Source organism: Notolepis coatsorum (genome assembly GCF_963971535.1).
Source record: "Notolepis coatsorum genome assembly, chromosome: 11".
In the NCBI taxonomy this organism is placed as follows: domain Eukaryota; kingdom Metazoa; phylum Chordata; class Actinopteri; order Aulopiformes; family Paralepididae; genus Notolepis; species Notolepis coatsorum.
Window position 1 is genome coordinate 82,984,966 of NC_140175.1, and position 24,508 is coordinate 83,009,473.

The window sequence follows — 24,508 nt, forward strand, 5'->3', positions numbered from 1 at the left end:
AATATGTCAACAAAATGAAACTATAATTTTGAAAATGGCTTTATCCAATGTTCAGATTTCTGTCCTGGAATTATATGCAAACTAGTGCATATTTAAGTAGATAATGCCTCATTTGCATATTTAAACATACAATTTCAGAAAACTTGTAATACAAAACAGTCTTGTCTTAATATAAGTAATCAACTGGGGAAGTTTCATTGTGATATCTATTAGTTAATTATTTTACCCTATTCACCTGTAGTGTCTCCCCTTAAGAGGCATGACTTTGACTATACAGATTATTTGTACAGAAGGTTTCACCAGAGCGCCTTTTTCACATTCTTCCCCTGGAGAGGGAGAGCTTCTCTGTACTTCCCTGAAATCTGAGTTGTATATGTGATGTCACTAATAGGTAGAATCTATCATGTTCCAATATGTGGTCATTTGACAACTTTAGCTTCAACATAAAGAGAAAGCAGGTATTGTATGGAGTATGTATTGACCAAAGTTGGGTCCGTTAACACCCAACAAGTTATATATTCCTTGTTACTCATTACTCTCTGGGAGCAATAATTAGTTACATTACATCCCCCAAAATAGTTTGCTTTCTTACAGTAAAAATTTGGTACAACATAAGATACTTCACCTGTGCACCTCTGTGTAAATGATCAGGGTAGCAACACCTCTGTGTTAATGATCAGGGTAGCAACACCTCTGTTAATGATCAGGGTAGCAGCACCTCTTAACACTTTGAGCGCCACTCACGGCTTTATTCGGGTTTACGCCCCGACCGCTGAATGCCACGTCACAGCTATTCTCTGGTGTTTTTATTTTAATTTTTTATTAGCGATCTGAAATCATATTGCATCACGCGAGCCTACCGTTGGAGATCCAGGGACTGCCGGCGATCAGATGTGAAAAAAGCGCCCCCCCCCTATCATCTCCCAGATGGTAAATCACCCTTTTGGAATGGACTCAATGAAAGTGAATGGGAGAACGGATTTCTGACTCCACATTTTACTTCTCACTGATGCAGCCGGGGTTACCAGAGTTCATTCTGGAGCCTCTGAGCCGCGGGGAATCATGTGTTCTACTGTATACACGTTGGATCAATATACACTTATCGATTTTTTCGAATGGTGATCAGGAATTGGAATATACCATTTGGATACCATCTGATGTCAGGTAAGGAATCTATGTTATCAGTGTTAGGATAATCAGACTAGTTTTCACGGAGATATAAGCGTTTCCACTATATGTTATATAGCTGTTTTGACTGTAAAAGCCATGAGGAAATAATAGCAGCGATTATCAGCGCACGGCACGAGCGTGCATGCGCACACATACTATCGATCATCTAGCGTTTATTTGAAAACGATTCATAAATAGACCGACAAATGACAACGTTCTGGAATATTTCAGTAAAAGGCGATTATCATAGAATGGGTTGTTTCCCCCCGGAAAACGGGTGATTTTCAAAATGCTATCAAACGGAAATGAAGCGATAAAAATACAATCTGCCTTGCCAATGTTGACTGGAAAATGATTCTTTGATAAGCGATGGGCAGATTAGACACATAATTTAAAACATAGATTAGGCGATATTAACGTTAACATTGGGAGTGGACCGTGGCATCAAGGCAAGGGGGTAAAAAGGAAAACCCGGCGTGGCATACAAAGTGTTAATGATCAGCTCTGTGTTAATGATCAGGGTAGCAGCACCTCTGTTAACACTTTCAGTGCCACCAGGGGGCGCACGACTTAGTGCTTGAATGCCACCATCGGAGCCAATGTTAACGTTAATACCACCTAATCTATGTTTTAAATATCGCCTAATCTATGTTTTAAATTATGGCTATGTGTCTAATCTGCCCGTCGCTTATCAAAGAATCATTTTCCAGTCAGTGTTGTCAAGGCAGATTGTTTTTTTATCGCTTAATTTCCGTTTGAGAGCATTTTGAAAAGCACCCGTTTTCAGGTGAAAAACAGCCCATTCTGTGATAATCGCCTTTTACTGGGATATTCCAGAACGTTGATATTTGTCGGCCTATTTATGAATAGTTTTCAAAGCACGTTCGAGGCGCGCGCTAGCCGTTTTCATTTCCTCATGGATTTTACAGTGAAACCGATAGAGCACATATCAGAAAAAAGCTTATATCTCCTCGAAAACGAGTCTGATTATCCTAACACTAGGGTGCCCACCTGTCCCGATATTGGGATGTTTGTCCCGCTACAACAAAACAATGTCCCGCAATTCAAAGATTAAAAAATAAAAAATAAAAATAAATATTATTTTTTATCTTTCAAAGATTATTTTTTTTTTTTTTAAATGTTGTTAATTTAATGCCTCGTTCCAATATCCTCCTATATTTAAAATAAAAAAATCGGGCGACGTCACAAACCAATGCATTGCGGCGCAGCCGAGCAATAGTATCCAGCTGCAGGACCACAGCACCGACACACTCAGGACCGCGACACTTTGCGGACCCACACTCTCCAGACCCTCGCTCCCATTGGCTGATTTGGGTCACGTGACCGTCCCACCCAATGGCTGAATTGGAGTGGGACGATCACGTGACCCAAATCAGCCAATGGGAGCGAGGGTCTGGAGAGTGTGGGTCCGCAAAGTGTCGCGGTCCTGAGAGTGTCGGTGCTGTGGTCCTGCAGCTGGATGCATCTCCAGCCGAGGCTGCCGAGCAGCTCACTCGAGTCTCGCGAGTCGCGCTGCCTGTCACCTGTCCGAGCAAGGCCGGGGCAGCTGTATATGTGTGACGTCCGTCACTCGAGTAGTCAGAAGAAAGACCGCCAATATTACTGATACAAGTTGTTTAGCTAGCTAAGAAAAACAAGGAAATGGAGGCAAAAAAAAAGAGACTTTGCTCATATAACAGAGACTGGGACAAGAAGTATATGTGGCTGAGATCCGTTTCAGATGATCCCCAAACTGGAGGAGAGGGGGACGTCACGTATATATGGTTGTTCAGAGGAGCGCCTCTTCAGCAAGTCTGGCCCGACTATTATTGAGAACTGAATCAGAGGGTCGGTTTGTTATAATAACAGAATACACGGGGAGTATCGCCGGGACACTGTCCAGAGGGAAGGGGGCAATAGAATCCGGAGGCTAATATCCCCAAAACCGGAGGCGAGTTTAATAAGATTAATAACAAAATTAGCTATATATAGCCTACCGTCTGCGTCGAATATGATATAAAGGCATTTAAATAATAAATACATTTCTTTAATTTTAATTAGCAATATAAAACAAATTTAATACTTTTTTTTTCTTTTCTTCCAACCCCCCCCCACGTGTCCCGCATTGTCCCGCAAAAGCAGTGCTGCCATCCTGCAACTGAACCATTTTGACTTAGTCACCCTACCTAACACTGATAACATAGATTCCTTACCCGACATCAGATGGTATCCAAATGGTATATTCCAATTGCTGATCACCATTCGAAAAAATCGATAAGTGTATAGATCTAACGTGTATACAGTAGAACTCATGATCAGCGGGGCTCAGAGGATCCAGAATGAACTCTGGTAACCCCGGCTGCATCAGTGGACTGGAAAATGTGGACTGGAATATTTTTTTCCCCCATCCATTTTCATTGAGTCCATTCCATTTACCATTTACCATCTGGGAGACGATAGGGGGCGCTTTTTTCACATCTGATCGCCGGCGGCCCTTGGGTAGGCTAGGGTAGGCTCGCGTGATGCAATATGATTTCAGATCGCTATAAATAAAAAATCCGAGAAATCTCGTGAGTGGCTTTCAACGTAACTATCGTAAACCCGAGATTAGCCGTGAGTGGCAGTCAAAGTGTTAATGATCAGCTCTGTGTTAATGATCAGGGTAGCAACACCTCTGTTAATGATCAGGGTAGCAACACCTCTGTGTTAATGATCAGGGTAGCAACACCTCTGTGTTAATGATCAGGGTAGCAACACCTCTGTGTTAATGATCAGGGTAGCAACACCTGTGTTAATGATCAGGGTAGCAACACCTCTGTTAATGATCAGGGTAGCAGCACCTCTTAATGATCAGCTCTGTGTTAATGATCAGGGTAGCAGCACCTCTGTTAATGATCAGCTCTGTGTTAATGATCAGGGTAGCAACACCTCTGTGTTAATGATCAGGGTAGCAACACCTCTGTGTTAATGATCAGGGTAGCAACACCTCTTAATGATCAGCTCTGTGTTAATGATCAGGGTAGCAGCACCTCTGTTAATGATCAGCTCTGTGTTAATGATCAGGGTAGCAGAACCTCTGTTAATGATCAGCTCTGTGTTAATGATCAGGGTAGCAACACCTCTGTATTAATGATCAGGGTAGCAACCCGTACAGGATTATTCACAATTTCTTTTAAAACATGTTATTTTCTGGGGCGGCTACGTGGCGTAGTGGGCAAGGCACTCACCACGAATGACGGAGACGCTGGGCTTGCCTGTTCGAGCCCAGCGCTCCACATTGCTTTCAGTTTAGCTGGTCGTTCATACTAATACACATTGGCCGTATTAGGGGGTGGGAAACTGATGGGTGGGGATCGGGGGGCGTTGTGGACAGCGACTCCTACAGGTCGGTTGGTGCGCCTGCGCAGTAGAATCAGGAAGTGTCGGGGGCAGCGTGAGCCTCCCACGCGTTACTCCTCGCCACTGAGAGATCGAGCTGCGCAGGTGAAAAGATGCGACTGCTGTTACCTCAAGTACCGGAGGGGACTTGTGCTATGTATGACTTAAGGCGCTCCCATAGTCCAGCAGACTGTACACAGAGCGGACTCCGCGGATGTCCGCGCGGACGTCCGCGCAGACTTTGAGCTTTGATCTATGCGGACAGCAGACCCACAGGTGGGAAGCTCCTATTTTCTGACGCGCGGACATCCGCGCCGCTGACTTGGTGTCACACAAAACGCTGCTGGGCGTTTTGGTTGACATCGAACTGCATTTAATGTGACGCCGCACGAGCGATTGGTGGCGCGAGGAGAGAGATGAGCCCGTGAAGCTCTCTCTCTCTCTCTCTCTCGCTCTCTCTCTCTCTCGCTCTCTCGCTGATAATGTTCCCGAGTGATCTGCCAGTACAGCAGAACAGACAGAATTGTGGGAAATGTAGTAAAACTGGTGCGAGAAATGTAGGAAATAGACCGCGGACGTCCGCTGAGATCTGCTCGACTATGAAGGCTCAAAGAGCCGCGCGGACATCCGCGGAGTCTGCTCTGTGTACAGTCTGCTGGACTATGGGAGCACCTTTAGTCCACATTGCAGCCGGCTTGTGGGAGGCAAGAAACAGCGTTCGTGACAGGGGAGGGTTGAATTGGATGATACGAAATTGGGATGGGAGAAAAAAATATAGAAAATGGGAGAAAAAGTGGATCAAAAAGTGGATCAAAAAAAAAAAACATGTTATTTTCTCTAGTGCCATCATGCTGACAGACAAATAAAAACCGGAACAAAAAAAACAAAGAAAACCTGACTAAACAGATGATAAAATAAAGACTAGCAGTTAGTGTTGGTTACCTCCTCACTGGGGTTGAGCAGGGCCACCTTGACATCCCTGACCGAGCCCCAGCTCCTGTGGTTCTGCAGGACCAGGTCCCCCATATAGGGTTCTACCTCTGCGTCAGCAGCCCAGATCTGACACACACACACACTCTTCAGTTTACATAAAATACTTTTGAAGGAACTCTAAAATGCTTTGAATTGCATGCAAGAAATTAAAGTGTGAATTATATTTTACAGAACATACACTTACACCTTGCATATCTAAAAACAATTACGAGCATTTTTAAATGTGAATTACACTTGCATGTTTAATATCTAAAAACGACACTACACATGGAAGCCAATGAGTGTACCTTTCCAACGATACCCCACGTGGGGGGGGCGGGGGAGTGCGAATAAGGGATCTAGGTGAAAGTTGATGAGTGAAAACCATAAATGAATCACACTTCAGAATGAACGGCCGTGGATGAGGAAATGGATTTGAGAGCTTTTTTTGTGTCACTGGTTAGCACTAAAAGTGATTTTCCTTTTTTGCATTAGTAACTTCAGAATGTTATCTTTCAAAAGAGACTAGGCTCATGTATGTGCTATAAGTTCATGTATAAAGCTTAGCTTTGCAAAGAAAGTATGCAGTCCAAGTTCAAGTAAAAGAAATGGCCACTTTTCTGGCTGCCTGTTAATAGGGGTGGGACGATACATCGATCCAGATCGTCGATCTATTATCAATAATCAAATAGGATCGATGCAACGTAAAAACAACGGTTCATATTGCGATACTCTTATTTTGAAAATCCGGCAAGTCGTATCCGCCCAGTAGTGTGAAACGCTGTGTAGCTATGTACAGCAGAGCAGGGCGTCTATTTTGCGACCCGATATAAGTCTGTGCAGTTTTTTCCCGCAACGGGTCAAATGCATCTAACATGCTTTGCATCGTCGCCATTCCTTTATGCCCACGTCGCGCTAAAGACCCAAATTAATGTTACGTTAGCTGCTTACGCTAACTAAGCTAAGCAGCTAACCCTGAGAGAGAACAGGAGAGAGGAGGGGGACTGGGGAAGGGGGGGCATTCTGTGTGTGGGGACTGGGGACTGGGTTAGGGGCATTCTCTGTGTGTGTGCGTTTGAAAAGACCAGATGAAGTCAGGGGTATTATATTGATAGTATTTACTGAGGATGGACAGATAATGTTGATATTTAAACATAAAAAATACAATACATAAATGTTTCATGATCATCATGCAACAAAACAATTGTAGGAACAGTTTGGGAGAGGGAGGGGTTTTAGGTTGTGTGTTGAGAGTTCCAAACGTTTTTACTTAGTCTATTTGTATTAAAAACAATAGATTGTTTTTCATTTAAATGTTGCCTTTTTTGAGTTGATCTAAATGTGACTGTTAAATGGGCACATAATATCGTCTCATATCGATTGCAGGCACCTGAATCGAATCGTATCGTGGCAGACTGTGATATCGGCAAATATCGTATCGTTGTCCAAAGAATCGATATCGTATCGTGATGAAACTGGTGATTCCCACCCCTACCTGTTAAGAGGTTAATACTCTACTCACAGTGAGGTTCTTCTCCCCAGGCAGCACGTATGATGCAGGGATGTGGAAGGAGACGTCTGCTGAACCCGTCTCAGTCCTTCTCACCACCCAGCCCCCTAGAGGCTGCTCCTGGAACAACAAGAACATGCTTGGCATCAGACATAAAGAAGGCACCCAGGGTCAGACTGAGAAGCTGGATGACTCAGCCAGGTACCAATCCTAAACGTTCTGCATCAGCCAATACACAATACCGATCCTAAACTATCTGTATCAACCAATACAGAGTGCCGATCCTAAACATTTTGTATCAAGTAGGGATGTTCCATATTGGCTTTTTTACCGATATACCGATATTGTCCAACTCTTAATTTCCGATACCGATATATGCTGGGTTAATTGTTATTTCTTATTATAAATATATTTTTTTACCATTTAATTTTTTTTACCGATACCCGATCCAACTATTTTTGTGAATATCGGCCGATACCGATCGCTGGCCGATCGATCTGGGCATCCCTAGTCATTATCCATTGGAGAGCTCTTGCATGCTAATAGGGAGGTGTAGTCTGACGTCACTGGTTGTTCCACCCGTATAGGGATTTATCATTGGGAAAATGGATTATCGGCTATTGTAACAAAAGCTTTCAATTTTTCCACAAAATGAGTTCCCTTCTATCACTAACATTATTGTTTAAGCATTTTGGTTGAAATAAAATGTGGCGATCTTTTTTTATGATTAATTGCGAATATTTTCATGTTGAGCTATAGATTGTGGATGAATAAGCACAGAACGGTACACCATGCAAATGTTAATGCTTTATTCGTTTTAAACGAGACGATTTAGAAATGGGCAATGGGGAAATACATTGCGTTGGACAGAGGGTGGAACACGAAAAACGCAATGACATAACCACTACACCTCCCTATATGCGTCATTCAACACAAGAGCTCCAACATGCTTATATGCGTCATTATATGGCTGCGCGGTTTTGGGAAATAATGCAATTGCGATTTATATTATTATTATTATTTTTTAATCCTCTCTTTCTCAGATTTTTCTGTTTTCTCCCCGTCCCAATTTAGTCGTTGTGCCAATTCCCCCCTCCCCTACCTGGTTGTTGTGCGCATGTTCTCCTACTGGTCAGTACAAGGGAACCCTGAAGTCATCCGCACGCTTCCTCCGACACGTGCGGCGACAGCCAGTGACTATTTTTTTCACCTGGCAGCGAGGGCTCTCAATGGTGAAGCGTAACGCGTGGGAGGTCACGCTGCCTTCACCATTTCCTGCCTTTCGCTGAGCAGGCGCCCAGACCTGACCTGTAGGTAATCTGTCCACAACGCCAGATTACCACCCACGACTTCCCTTCCCCTAACTCAGCCAAACGAGTTAGTATGACGATCGGCCCAAGCCGCAAGCAATGCTGACTCCGGGAGTCGAGACTGCAGCCTCTTGCATTGGTGATGAGCGCAATCTCCGCTACGCCACCTGACCGCCCTTGGCATTCGAATTCTAAATCAACATTTGAATTTTTTATAAATTCTTATTATTTTTTTTTATTAATTCCGTTTAAACCAATGGGGTTTTTCTTCACAGTTGCAGATAAAGATTAGGCTACACTAATATTATAGTATTAAAATAAACTTATGAGTTATATTCATTAAAGAAAGTTGATTTAATTGATTTAGTCGGGCTGGGGCTTCTCCCTGGGCTGGGTCTGGGGCTGGAAAGTTGATACAAATTATTTTTTATTTATTTTTGTAAAGACTCATTTAATCAGATTAATCACTTTATTCAAATTGAGGATTTTGTTTGAGGATATAAAAAAAATATTTAAATAAAAAAAATAATTATTAAAAAAGAACGAATGTTCGAACGTTCGTTCGAAAAACCCTGACGAAGTTCGAATCCCAAAAACAGGCTTCGGGGACAGCCTTAAAACACAGAAAATGAGAATTCTTTTAGAATACTTCAGCATGTTTATTATCATCAACTATCCAGTTCATTTTTATAGTGCAACGTTTTGCTACTTAAACATTAATTGAACCAGTAGAGAGAGACAGACGCGTGTCCCCCCCGAGCCCCGCTCCCCCCCACCCTTTCCTTACTCAGCTCAGCTGTTTTCTCGGTCTTGAGCAGGGTTAGCTAGGAAGCTTTCTCAAGCTTCACACCTTGGGCATGGAATGGGCTACAGGACCATATCCACTTAGACACCCTGGTCTCTCTTGGTGAATTTAAATCTCTATTACATAACTTCCTACAAGAAGAATGCTGCTGCTTTCTGTAGTCGGGTCCCAACTGCAAAATTACTGTATTATACTGTCACACTTTTACTATATGTGTAGACTATTCTACTTTGTGTTTACATGCATGTGATGTATTGTATACATGCACTTTTATTATGTTCTTGTGTGATGTATCGCACATGTTATTGCTGTGTGATGTTATTGCTGTCATCTTGGCCAGGTCTCCCTTGCAAAGGAGATCTTGTATCTCAATGGGACTTCCTGGTTAAATAAATAAAAAATTAAATCACGATTTCTATTTAAAATCGATTAATCGTTCAGCCCTATGAGTCATTCACCATTAGTGCTCCATCATGCTTATACACAGGGCTTGACATTAACTTTTTGGCTCACTAGCCACTGTGGCTAGTGGTTTTCCAAAGTCACTAGCCACTCAGCATTTTCACCAGCCAAAAATCCCCACACTCGCCCAAAAAGTAATAAATATAGGTAATTGGACAATGTAACTGCAAGCATTTGTTTGGACATACGATTTTGGCATCTGCTTTGTCAACTGACTGGATCCCAGCAAAGCACACTTCCACCTTCCCTGCTCTTGCACATCTCACATACACCAGCTCCTCCTCCATCACAGCACTGTCTGTAGAGCCATCACTCATGACTGAGAGGAACTTTGTGCTGGCAATAGTTTGTTTAAGTTTATTCCTTTCAGCCTCAGCAATGTAGAACATGAATTCCTTGGCTCAGTTTATGTTTCGGTATGTATTGCCAACATGCAAGCCTTTCTGCTAATCTACCCTGAAGAAAAAAACAGTATGACTTAGCTATGTATTTTTCATATAACGTTAACACTGAGTGCGTTTGATGCACACTATACACCGATCATAACCCAACAATGGTAATAATGTGATTATTAAAATAGTCATGTGAAAATGGGCTCCAGACTAACATTTTTCACCACCGTGATGTATAGAGAGCGAGAGCGAGAGAGCGAGCGAGCGCGCGAGAGAGAGAGAGAACGAGCACGAGAGAGAGATCTGGGGCAGCCGTCCATGGTGCTGAATATTTGCAACGGGACTGTGTTAGTCTGGAGCCCGTATGCTTCTTAATGTTAAAAGAATGTGGCTAGCTAGCTAACAAACACCGTAATATTAGTTTAATAATACATGTTAGTTTGTCTAATACTTACTCGCACATCCACAAATAGACGGTGAATGGTCTGCCTTTCTTCCCGATTGCGTGAACGTTGCGGAACAGCAGCTTCAACTTGTCCAACTGAACCGATTTCATTGAGACCAGGGTTCTACTTTGTTCGTGGTCTCGGTCTCGGTCTCATTATCTTTTCTATTTTTTGTTTGTTGATGGTTTGGTTCACCCGGTCTTTTCACACCCACAATATGCCGCCACATTGTAACGTTTAAGTTAGCTAACTGTCTGTACTAACCAATTGAGCTATTAATGTTAACAGCGTTCGTTCAGCTGTCACACACACCACACGGAAGCAACACGACGCGCGCGATAGGGCGAAGTGGATGGGCCAATGAATGAGCACACTGTGCGCACCCAGTCCTCGTGGGAGTTGTAGTATTATATAGTATCACCTGGATTGACTTAATTATTGCAGATGCCTTTTGTAGACTACAATGTTTTTTTTTCCCATAGAAAAAAATGCCACCCGCCACGTTGGCGGGAAGAATGAAGAAGTTACACGCCAATGCCGAATTCTACCCGCATTGGGCGGGTGTTAATGTCAAGCCCTGCTTATACATGTCATTCTCCATTAGAGCTCTAACATGCTTCTATGCATCTCCATTAGATGTCATGTCTCTTTACCACTTCAGAGTTGTTCTTCAGAACGATGTAGTGTCCCTCCAGGTCCACTTCGGCCACAGTGACGGGACCATGAGCTGTGGCATGCTGGGACACCTTATAGGCCGGGGAGTTCCCAGAAGCCCCCTCGTGTTTTCTCTTCTTCCCCCTTGGCCTGTGAGCACTGTGTGCACGGGTCCGTGACACTGCTGCATGCTGGGAGGGGCTGGGTGTCGGTGCCGGTGACAGGTGCAGTCTGGGGGGGGGGGGGGGGGGGAAACATAACTGGTTCACAATGCACTTAACATGCATTTACAACTGGAAAAAAAACTGCCCGGAATCCATTAATTTCCCCAGACAAGTTGGTTGAATTACAACGGGTGCAATCGTTCCATCAGTGTGGGAAACGTGGCCTCATTTATAAAACTGTACAGACAGAATCCACACTAAATGTTCAGGAAACCTTTGTACACCTACAAATATTCAGATTCATAAAACCTACTGCCTAGGAATAATTTTAGCAGATTATTCATGGAGGCAGAAAACAGTCTTTGATTCACAAGTATGTGAGCGTTAAGAGAATGAGAGAAAAAGTGTTCATGTGTGTGAATGAATGAATGAAAACATTATTTAACAGATTGCAGAATGGGTACAATACAGTACGGCTCAATACACACAATTGTTAAGGGGATGCAGACCAGAGAAAGACGTTTGTCTTGTTTACATCAGGGTCCCCCATTTTCTATTCATAGCGAGTGTGAATATGGTATGCAAGCCTGCTCCTCCAACCTTTAGGCCACCACTGCACCCCTATACCTGGACTGTCTTATTTTCGTTGTGCTGTACAATGACAATACATTTAAATCTAAAGCGATACCTCTCCTCCTCTCCCTCCAGCATCTTCCTGTAGGCGTCGATCTCCATGTCCAGGGCCAGCTTGACATCCAGCAGGTTCTCGTAGTCCTCCAGCTGACCGAGCATCTTGCTGCGCATGCCGAGCATCTCCTGCTCCCTCTGGCTCAGCCTCAGCTGCCACGCCTCACGCTCCCTGTCCAGCATCCGCTCCAGGTCGCGCACGCGGCTCTCCAGTCCCCCGTTCTGACACGCGGGGAGAGCAGAGAGGAGGTGGACAGAGAGTAAAGGAAGAGGTGGTGGAGAGGAGGGAGAGGGAGGGAGGAATAGGTCAGTGTTTCCTCGCACACATTAGACTTTACTTGGGGTAGACCACCCAGGTACATCAGTCGCATTTATATCAGTTCACTTTTTAAAACTTTATGTATTCTTTACTTGCCTTGTGGATACTGATAGCTTGTTCCAATTAAATATGGCTCTATATTTGTATGTCTGCAATGTGCTCATTTTATGACTGTCTTTTTTTCTGTTGTGAAGCACTTTGAGAGCTGCAGTTTCTGTATGAAAGGTGCTATACAAATAAAGTTGTATTATTATTATTATTATTATTATTATAGCGCACTGTGGATTTTAAACTATTAGTCCTGGGCCGTAAGGCAAGAATGACTTATAACCCACAAGTCAACACGACTGGTATGATCCTTTAAGTTTCAGACTCGTCATTCCTGCAAAGACAGCAGCAGTCCCTGTCCTCTCTGTCCTCACCCCCGTCTCCCAACGCCCCTCACCCCAACACCAGCCCATTACTGATCGCCAGCACCAAGAAGTAACCTGCCAACCTGTGGGAAGCACGGAATACTTTCCTTTGATTCGCACATATAAAAACACAATACAAATACAATATAATGTTTATAAAGTGGATGTGCAGGTGAGGTAAGATATCAGTCTTATGTTAAAACCTCACAACTAAAAAATAAAAATAAAAACAACATTTTAAATCACAAGAAAAGGCCCCTTTAATAATAAAACAAAGGTGGAAAAGGTTAAAGGGGAACTATCTTATAAATGGCCTTTTTGAGTGTTTAGCATTGTTTCCTAGCTATGTGAACTTATATTAATATGATCTATGTCTCTAATTCTCATATTGGCGCATTCTTCCAATTCTCCTCTCACAATATTCACCCTCACTGAACTGAGTCGTCTGAAAATGTGCTGATTTGTGGAAAAACACACTTACAATAATCAAATAAAAAGCAGCATTTCACTTCATTACTGCTATTCACATTTTAAATGTTTATGCTCGCTTATGCCTGTATTTTTACTGTTGTATGTCCGTTCTATTTTATAATTTTTAGACTATTTTTAAACTTAATCATTTTAAACTATTTTATTAATTGTATTACTGAATAGAGAGCCTATTAGGATGCTAGATCCTAATGTGAAACACTGTGATTTACCATACCTTGCTATGCTCGCTCATGCCTGTATTTTTTTGTACTGTTGTGAAGCACTTTGAACTGCAACCTCTGTATGAAAAGTGCTATACAAATAAAGTTATTATTATTACCTTTGTACTTTATCATTACCTTTGTTTAAAGAAACTAATAACTCCAATTTTGCTGGGTTTTTAAAAAGAAAATCCTTTGTAAATGTGTAAAACCTTTTAAACCTACCCTAACCATAACATTACACACACATGCTCCAATATCTTCAAAGCCCAGCCCAGCCAAGCAGTAGTAGTATTACCACCTACCTCTTTTTGGAACTGGGTGAGCTGAGTGCTCATGGTGTCTATGCGGATCCTGGTCCCTGCCAGCTCCTCTCCCCTCAGCAAGGCCAGGTCATTGTTCTTCACCGCAGTCTGCTGGGCATTATCCAACTGATGGCATAGAGAGAAGATGGAAGTTAAAAGAAAAAACACAGAACAAGCTCAGTGGTTAATTGTGGAAGACTATGCACGATTGGTCTGGACAGTTCCCCGACAAACACACAGAACAAGCTCAGTCGTTAACTGTGGAAGACTTCTGGACAGCTCCCAGTGTGTATGAAATATGTGAATGTAAGTAGAATGGTATGTACTGTAGGTGCGGAGACTCCATCCATATCAATTCTATTAAAAAATAAGGTAAAGACCCTCAAGAACCTGGTTATCAGCCTTTTAGACATGGATATGTACAAGCTGTTATCCAAGATGCTTGCCACATGTTTGGAAAAGGTTCTCCCATCGATTATATCGCCAGAACAGACTGGTTTTGTCAAGGACCACTTTCTGTTTTGAATTTTTGTTGACTATATACTAAAGTATATTATACAAGTTGCTTTTTGAAAAACCTGGCTTTTGAGGGGATTACCGTACTTTTCGCACTATAAGCCGCACCTGAATATAAGCCGCAGCAGCTAAATTGAATGATGTGTACATACGGTATATAAGCCGCACTGGACTATAAGCCGCAGGTGTTTTAATGTTGAATTACCATATGTAATTAGCATTGAGACACAATACTGTCGGACAAATAACAAGAATTAACTCATTTACAAGTTGTATTAAGTTTAGCAAATAAGGGAACAGATAAATAACATTTCAATGATGGTCGAAAAAGCAATATTTAGATTTTTACATTTTCGGGTTTAGTCACATCGAGTCACATATAAGCCGCACCGTTATATAAGCCGCAGGGTAGAAAAATGGGGGGAAAAGCCGCGGCTTATAGTCCGAAAAGTACGGTAAATCACTGCGCCCAGGCAGCAGTGGTTCGGCAAAAAAGAATTCAGAGTATATCGGCTTAGAAAACAAAAATGTCAACAAAAAGAAATTCATTTCTCCATGTGGTAAATACACAGGTCACAACATGTTTACAGGAAAGTTTTTAAGTTGAATTTGGAGTGTATTTCATGACTGTTGGGAACTAGGCTACACTGGCACACCTACTTCCAGTGAATAACGCTAAGCTAGGCTAACGGTGCAGCTGTTCCCTAAGCCTAATACATGCACAGAGAAGAAACGGGTATGTATCTGCTTGTCTAACTCCAGGGTAGATGGCAAATAAGCTTAATTTCCCAAAAAGTTGGCGTGTTCCTTTAACAATGAATATGAAATAAGACTGCTATGAATGCTCTGTGATGTATAGATATGGAATAGGTTACATTTAGAAATGGTCTTGTTTACATTTAGAAATAGTCTTGTTTTTGTAAATGTCAACGGTCACCGTTGAGACCGCACTATGTCTCTCTCCACACCCGTTTTGTTAGTCTTCAACTGTCAAACTGACGCAAATGTTTATCTTTGCGTTGTATCTCAACGTTACACTATTACACAATTAAGCATGGAGGCGTGGTTAACCATCCTAGACCAATGAAAATAGTAGTCTATACCAAGTTCATTGACACCTCTCATAAGTCTATGACAAACTGTTCATGAGAAAGGGAGCTGGGCTCATACAATGAATAATGATGGGAATTAATTCATAAATGTTTTGATGCATAAGTATATCAATGACGATAGGTTCACTATGGCATTTCCATGTTATAAACAGGAGCCAGAGAGCGGATTCCCCGAGTACCTTGGCACTGAAGGTCTTCTCCAGCTGTTCTTTGTACTGTGTGATCTGGGTCTGGTGTTCCTGGCGAAGCTGCTGCATGGCCTCAGACAGTTTACTGTCAAAATCCCTCTGTCTCCCCGAGTCCACCTCCACCAGACGACTCTCATGTCGGCTCCGCATCGCATCGATCTCCTAACACACACCAATTACACATTTATATCCGTATACAATTACAAAATCGACAGGGGCTTTGGACATGGACATTGCAAATGCAGTCATATTTTAAAGTGGTATTTGCTAACATTTTATTTGAATTCTGAGAAATTCACAGAAATCCTAAAAGATGGTCACTGATGAGTAGGGTAATGTGAGAGCGCCGTAGCCCAATACAATGCAATCGCTTTCTGAATGTGGGGTGGCTAAATGGTAACTAGGTAGCATGTCCCACTCAGACCTAGTACGCCAGTAGTAGCCCACACCCGTTAGGCTATAGTCCCTAAACATGTAGCACATGAGGCTAGTCCCATGTAGCCTATAGAGCTAGTCCATAACCATGTAGCCCATGGCTAGTTCCATGTAGCCTACAGAGCTAGTCCCTAACCATGTAGCCTAGTTGCTAAGGGAGCATATCTATGTTCCCCGGGTCCTATGTTCCCCGGTCCTATGTTCCCCGATTGATTGAACATTTTAGACTACCAGCCCTGATTCCAAACTCTAACCTTAACCAACTTCAAAAGAGGGCCTAAGCTTAACCAGTTTGAAAAAAGGCGGACATTAATAATTAATCAAATAAAAATTTATAAAATTTTCAATCAATTAATCAATCAACCAGGGAACATAGGACCCGGGGAAACATAGGGATGATCCCATTGCCAACCATAGATCCTATGGCTAGTCACATGTAGCCTATAGACCTAGTCCATAACCATGTAGCCCATGGCTAGTTCCATGTAGCCTACAGAGCTAGTCCCTAACCATGTAGCCTAGTTGCTAACCATAGATCCTATATGGCTAGTCACATGTACTGTAGCCTATAGAGCTAGTTCCTAACCATGTAGCCCATGGCTAGTTCTAACTTCCATGTAGCCTATAGAGCTAGTCCATAACCATGTAGCCCATGGCTAGTTCCATGTAGCCTATATGGCTAGTCCATAACCATGTAGCCCATGGCTAGTTCCATGTAGCCTATATGGCTAGTCCCTAACCATGTAGCCTAGTTGCTAACCATAGATCCTATATGGCTAGTCACATGTAGCCTATAGAGCTAGTTCCTAACCATGTAGCTTATAGAGCTAGTTCCTAACCATGTAGCCTATACGAGTTTGATCAAATGTATTGACATGCCGATTAATCGAGAAAAAAAGGTCACTGGTGTGTAAAGACATTAAGTTTAACTTTAAGGTTAAGGGATAAATGTAAACAATCGAGGGCTCTGACATAATAGTACAAGACTGTGTGTGTGTGTCACCTGTTTACTGATGTTCCTCTGGAAGTCCAGTTGCTCTTTAAGTGTCTGCATCTGGTTCTCAATGTCCACCCTCCTCAGCGTCTCCCCGTTCATCTGGCTCCTAGTGTCTGCTAGGAGAGCCTCTACCTGAATCACACATATTTATAGATTTTTTTTAATTAAATTGTCCCGTTTACCTAAGAACATATTATTAATCAGGAGTTAAAAAGATGCTATAGATGACAATTCAGAATAATTTTTTTACTCCAAAAATGTGCAAACATAATCATAAGAAACGCCTCATAGAAATTATACATTCATTTTGAAAATCAGTTCTTCTCAAGACATCATACAAACTCTGAAAACATGTCCCCACAGCTCTCATTTACCCTCTGCATTGAAACTCGATCTTGTGTGAGAAGAGTGAAGCTTTGATTATTCTATGAGTATTACTAATGAAGCTTTGATTATTCTATGATCATTACTACTGAAGCTTTGATTATTCTATGATCATTACTACTGAAGCTTTGATTATTCTATGATCATTACTACTGAAGCTTTGATTATTCTATGATCATTACTACTGAAGCTTTGATTATTCTATGATCATTACTACTGAAGCTTTGATTATTCTATGATCATTACTACTGAAGCTTTAAGCCCAAAAGGTGGAAATCGGGACAGCCCTACTGTAGCCTAACTGGTAGGCCTAGTTCTAACATTATTTTCATCTCAAAATTGAAAAATGGAACCATATCTTATATTTCAATTAGACTGCCTCATTGATCACCATGATCTTAAAAAGGTGCTATAACTTTTAGTAACATGCATTTTGGACCGCCAGCATTTTTTAAATGATAGATTAATGAATCAATAATTTTGATGAATGATCACTCTACATAAATATGTAATCTATAGCACGTTTAACTTGGCCTTACTTTCTGAAACCTACTGATTAGCCGGTGGATCATCAAACATTAACGTCACTGTTTTATGAAGGCCGTACCACACTCGGTTTTAAGTGTGAAGCCAGTGATATATGAATGCAAGGAATCCAAACATGTCATACTAGCTTACAGGGAAAGGGGCTAAATATCACTCCAGAGTCTACAGTAACTTTCTTTACCCAGACACCTCCAACATGTGCGTGTGAAATGGTACTTAGTCAACCAAGGACTAATAATTTTAAATCGACAGTGCGTTATAGAGCCATATTCAACTGGAACAAGCTACCAGTATCCACAAGGCAAGTAAAGAATAAATAATTGAAATATATATATTACAAAATGAGATTATGTAAATTTGATTGAGTGTAGTATGATATAGTACATTATTTTTATTTTATTGTATTTTTTATAATTTTATTTCTCGTTTTAAAATTGTATTGCTAATTTCATTCTGTATTTTCTGTTGTATTATTTTCGGTCATTCATTTGACAGCTAATGAGGATCCTATTTTTTTAGCCAATGAAATTCTGGAGCCGACGGTATTTTACATGAGGGATGATTACTACGATAAAAGGGAGAGACGAAGAAGAAAGAAGAATTACTTGCTCGTGCGTCGTAATTTAATGTATTGGACCGGACAGCCATTTTGGATAAGCATACCGAATTATTACCGATAAACGAAAGAAAACATGTGTAAAACACACATTTTCCGTGGGATTGTTATCAACTTTGGACCTGTACTAGATAAGACTTCAGGCTATAGACCCATCGTGTTTTCCAGCTCAAACCTCTCAGCTGGAACTCTTTTGCAGGCATCAGTTTGCAAATGAATTCAGACCTAAGTAAACTAAACTTTTTGTGTTCAAACTTCAAACCTCTGTAACTATTACATTAGCACGTGATTATACAGAAAATACAGAATGTTTCCTTTCAAAGGAGACCAGACTCATGCATGTGCTATACAGTAAGTGGTTCAAGAATAAACCTCAAATAACTTTGGGTATGCAATCGACAGGCGTTTTATGCAAAACTAGCCCTATGCTTGCCCGATGGATACAGCATTAAATACAAAACAGTGCACAAAGTTGCCCTGCTTGAATAAACGTTGCCGTTTTATCTTACCCTCCATGTTCAAAAAGAAACACTAACATTATGGGAAATGCACTTACCATCTTCTCCAGAGTCAGACAAGAAGATGGATACCAATACCTCTGTGCATTCAGTAGAAAGCTATCCCGGCTGAAAGCTAGCCTAGCTTAGCACAAATTAATGGAAGTGGATACAGATCACTAGCCTAACTTAAAGCTCCGGGAGAAATGTTTTTGGCCAACAGCTAGGCTAGCTGGTCCGTATCCGCTTCCAAGCACATTTCCCATAATGTTGGCGTGTTCCTTTAAACAAGGTGCAGTTACCTCTCACGGCTAAAGGGTGGCAATCTTCCATAGCACAGAGTCCTCCATTAAAATGGCTTTAAGCAGTCTTTTTGACACATGGGTTCAAAGTCATTCTTGCCTTGATACAAAAATCAAGGCACCCTTCTTTTTTCATAAACAAAAAGGTTTAAGTTATTTCCTGCCAATTCATCACTGCCATTGGTTTCCAGTGTATCTGGAAATGTGTCTTAAATGCCACATAAACTGTGAAGAAAGCCGACACAGTCGACTAAAATGCCATGTTAACATGTTGTACATCACTTGTTTTCTGGAAGGTTTTGCAAATGACTGGTATGGTCCTTTAGTCTCATGCAACTCTAGTCCTTACGTGTGCCAGCTGGGCCTGTAGGTCCATCACGTCAGAGTCCAGTCTGCGCCTGCCTGCCAACAGGTTGGTGCACTCTGCATCTTTGGAGTTGAGGGCTGCCTCCAAGGTCCTCCACTGGGCCAAGGCATTGACCAGGTCAGCCTCCTTCTTCTGGCTCCTGGCGAGGGGCAGAGAGTCATCCCATATTCAGTGGAGGAAGAAGGGCACAAATCCTTTACTTAAAAGGGGACATTATTATAGTCCTTTTCAACAAGTTAATATAAGTCTTTGAGGTCCCCTAAATACGTCTTTCTGAAGAAAACCACTAGTTAAACATTCTAGCAGCCTCTATACCCCTCTGTTCCAGTCCCGTTCTCAACAGGTTGTTTCTGTGCCTGTAACAAGCAACTTGTTTTTATCATACAAATACGATAATTTCAGACTAGACGTTGCAGATCAAATATGGGGAGGCTCACACCATGTCGCACGCCATCACCATCTTCCCATCCCTTTGTCCTGCCCCGCTCTCCATCTCTCATCAGTTCTGCATATGCATCAGAAGGACCTCCTACACCCAAATCAGTCAGGCTTCAAGACTGGTCACTCCACAGAGACGGCCCTCATAGCAGTCACAGAGGCTCTTTACTTAGCAAGAGCGAATGGCCTCCTCTATCCTGATTCTCGTGGACCCGTCAGCAGCCTTCCACACAGTCAACCATCAGATCCTCCTCACATCCCTTGCAGGAATGAGAGTTGTAGGCTCTGTGCTGGCATGGCTGTCATTCTACCTCAAGGACCGCTCCTACCAAGTATCATGGAGAAGCACCCTATCTGCCCCCTGTCTGGCCCTACGGACTGGTGTCCCCCAGGGCTCAGCCCTTGGACCCCTCCTCTTCTCTCTCTACACCAAATCTCTGGGTAACATGATCACGTCTCATGCATTCTCATATAATTGCATATCAGCATGACACTCAACTCTTGCTCTCCTTTCCTCCTTCAGATACCCAAGTCTTCGAGCTCCTGGGGGGTCATCAAAGCGAAACAGGCTATTCTCAGTACTCACTCCACAATGGTGGAATGAACTTCTTACCAGTCAGGCCAGCTGAAACCCGCCCAATTTTCCGCTGTTGACTAAAAACACACTTCAATCAACATCTGAAAAAAGACAAGCCTTCATACCGTCTTCTACAATTATGCACTTTGCTACTACTTACATTGAGACTAGTACATTATATTACTACCTACTAGGGCTGTCCCCGAAGCCTGTTTTTGGGCTTTGAACTTCGTCAGGGTTTTTCGAACGGATGTTCGAACCTTCGTTTTTAATAATTCAAAACAATACATATCCTCAAACTAAATCCTCAATTTGAATAAAGTCATTAATCTGATTAAATTAGTATTTTCTTTTATTAAATACATTTTCTTTAAAGGGGAACCATCTTATAAATGGCCTTTTCTAGTGTTTAGCATTATTTTCTAGCTATGTGGACTTATATTAATAGGATCTATGTCTCTAATTCTCAATTTGGCGCATTCTTCCAATTCTCATCTCACAATATTGTCCCTCACTCAAGTGAGTCATCTGAAATTTAGCGTATCCGTGACGTCAGGTTTACTAGTCACCTAGTAAAAGTGAGATAATTGACAATATCAAAACATGCTAGGGCTGTACCGAATAGTTTTGTTGTGGAATATTTAAAATGAGCCATGACAGTAAGCTGTAGAAATTGAGATTGAGTCAGTTGAACTCGTTATAAAAATATAGAAACAGTTTATTATCCTCCTCATCTTTTTTCTGCTCCAGATTGATAAATCCTCTTCATTTTGCTTGTTTATTATACGTAGGTATTGCTGGCTGAAAGTTTCATTTACACGTGAAGATTTCTTTTACCAAACGCAAGTACCAAGTGCGGTCACTTTTGTTGAGTACAGCCATTATGTCAGCCCTTGGGGGGGCTCCCTACTGGCGGGGGCTCCAGGCTGCTGCCTGTCATCTTCACAGCGGGTAATGTAGCCTTTTTGTATGAAGGGAAAAAACTGGAGATTTACGGGAAAATATTTAAACAGGAGGACGGCGGGAAAGAAGGGTGAAATACGGGAGAATCCCGGGAAAAACGGGAGGGTTGACAGGTATGTCCTAGAGGCAAATGTTTCCTGTGACAAAATGGCAACCAATGTAATCAAAAGTAGGGATGCACCGAATGGGAAATTCTTGGCCGAAAACCGAATGCCGAATGGCCGAAAATGATTAATATAAATATATATATAATGTACCTCATGTGATCCCATTATGCTTCCATATCGTTCCAATGTGTAGTGTTCCCTGTGTGTTTATATATTTATTCCCTATGTGTTGTAGACTCGTGTCCTTAATGAATTTTCATTGGAGTGATTGTTCATTTATCTTCCTCTGTTGTGGCTATTCTCACTCCTCCCTTATATCCCCCATTATCCTCTGTGTATGTATTGGGTAGTCTTTCATGTTTATTCTATTTTGTACTTATCCTCCCTCGGATCACCGTGGCCCTTCACTTCTCCCCCTCAATGCCCCTTTTCCTGTGTTTCTTTGTCCGTCTTCATTGTTAATCTGCCTCGAATCGCTTCAGGTCCCTTCCCTTCCCTCTCCCGTCCTCCTCTCCTCCTCTCTCAACTCTGGTCCATCTGCACGCTCTCTCCATCCTCTGTATCAGCGTCGGTCTCTCTCCCCCTCCTCCCGGCGCCATTCATCCTCTCCGGGCCATGTCCCTCGTCGCCTCTTGTGCGCTGTTGTATAGTTTGGTGCCTTCGTACCAGTGTACCTTCAGCGAGGTCATAGGTGATTGGAACCCGATTTCTCTCCTTTAGAATTATTTTTATTTCTGCATAGCTGGCCACCTCTGTTGAATAGTCGTGATCAAAAGTCACTTTCCTTCCTTCTACTTCTATCTTCGCCTGCCAGGCTGTTCCGAGAATGCTTTCTTTCATTTCGAATCTCAAGACGTTTACAATAACTGCTCTGAGGTTTATCTGGTTGTGGTTTCGGGGCCAGTGCCCTGTGGGCCCTTTGAATCTCCATCTTGTCGAGTTCTGGCTTTTCCAACTCTTTCCGGATTCGATTTTCCACATACCTGGTCATCGAGTCTCCCTCTATCCCTTCTTTCAGTCCCCATATGCGTATATTGTTCCTCCTTGATCTTCCCTCCATGTCAGTTATCTTTTCTTGCATTCTCTTGTTGTTCGATAGTGGCTATCAGGATCTCCTGTACTCCATTCTTCTACCTCGGCTGTTCTTTCTTCTATCGCTTCTATGTCTTTTTCTTGCTTCTGTATCTTTTCGTTAACCGTCTCGAGTCTCGTATTCACTTCTTCTGAGCTCATCCTGTCCTTGGTTCAATTCTTCCCTGAGCTTCTCGATATTCCGTTGTATGTCACGCATTGCTTCTAGCCCAATCTGTGCGTTAGCCTGGTTCGCCTCTATATTGGCTTGCATGCTAGCTTGGATACTAGCCTGTAGCTGCTCTGCCCAGCTGGGTATCCCTGCGCTGTCGGCTAGCATCTTGCTAGCTTGATCACCTTGTGTTGGTTTCTTTTTATCAGTGTATTTTCTTCATCTGGGACCACTTTTCTCTCACTCATCCTCATGTTCATTGTTTCTTCCTTGTTTAGTCCTTGAATATTTTTTGGTATTTATTGACCGGGAGCTCTTTCCTGTGGTTTCCTACCTGTTCATCGCAAACCGGAAGTCCCTCTATAGTAGTTTTTAATAAAGCTTCGAGAGAATAAAAACAATCTGTCAGTTTCATTTCTTTGTACTATGAATGCATTTTGTACTTTCACTTTTGATACTTGTACTTGCATTTTTGATAAGATGTAGCCAATGTTCCCTCTAATTTTTTTTCGGTCTGAGCAAACACTCAAACCTCCTGAGCAGACATCAGCAACTACTGAGCAACATACATCACCTGCCGATTAACCGGTTAGTTGATAAGCGGCGGTTTGTAAAAAATCTGAGAATCTTAATTTCCCTCAATGTCTAACATAAGAATATATAAATTTAGCTGATACAGAGAAATAATACAAAAAGGCATATTATATTCCTTAATCAAATATTTATTTGACCATTGATTGACGATACAGAGCAAAGTCCTTACTTTGGCCGTGGCGGTGAGTCGTGTCACTAACTTTTGTCTTTTTAGGAGGCTCACTCGTCATTATTTTATTAAGTTAATTATAATGCGACTTCAAGGGTGACCATATTGTGATTTTTTTTTAAAGAGGACACTGCCTTCAGCCTCAAGATACTTAATGATACTCAAAGTTTACTCAAAGATGCCTTATCATTATAATATATTTAAAGTATGCCTCCTCTGTATGGATATAAAATTAGTTTATATTATTTTATATAACAAAATAATATCGCTCTATAACCAAAGTTACTCAACATGCTGCATTATGCCTAAAGTAATCTGACAAATCTCAAGAAAATAACAATCAACCTGTGACAAAATATATATTTTCAAGTCTTACTGGACAAAATAAATAAGAAAAATAAATAATACCTCTTCTGTATTAGAAAATCCAGCTTAAAAAATATATCTTTGTATCTTTTCAATGTAATGTAAATTATAAAACAGTAACCTCAAGATACTAATTTAAAAGTGCACTATGCAGTTTCAGATTTGTTGCAATTAGTGTACTAAACTCATTTATTACACACCATCCTTAGAATGATTGTATCATAACAAGCATCTTATCAAACCAAAACATCATTTTGAGGCATCAAAATAGTTTAATTATTTTCTTTCTCTCTCTGTATAGCTGCCTGCATACTTCAATCAATTGTCAACTTTGCCATCAAACTCTCGCCTCGCACTGCTTTGTTTGTAATATTTTTCTGTGTCCATGTGAGCTTTGAGATCGCCACCACTT

At 41.7% G+C, this 24,508-nt stretch overlaps 1 protein-coding gene across 3 annotated transcripts in view; it reads right to left on the bottom strand.

Moving 5' to 3' along the window:
* lmnl3 (lamin L3) overlaps window positions 1-24,508 on the bottom strand; it is a gene marked incomplete at its 5' end in the record, with an annotated part of 47,051 nt that overhangs the window by 11,226 nt on the left and 11,317 nt on the right. For all 3 annotated transcript variants that reach the window (XM_084324763.1, XM_084324761.1, XM_084324762.1), the window contains 8 exons: window positions 5,491-5,607; window positions 7,043-7,150; window positions 11,099-11,330; window positions 11,952-12,172; window positions 13,680-13,805; window positions 15,487-15,657; window positions 16,934-17,059; window positions 19,622-19,778. In XM_084324763.1, coding sequence (XP_084180889.1) covers window positions 5,491-5,607; window positions 7,043-7,150; window positions 11,099-11,330; window positions 11,952-12,172; window positions 13,680-13,805; window positions 15,487-15,657; window positions 16,934-17,059; window positions 19,622-19,778 — 1,258 coding nt within the window. The remainder of the gene's footprint in view (window positions 1-5,490; window positions 5,608-7,042; window positions 7,151-11,098; window positions 11,331-11,951; window positions 12,173-13,679; window positions 13,806-15,486; window positions 15,658-16,933; window positions 17,060-19,621; window positions 19,779-24,508) is intronic.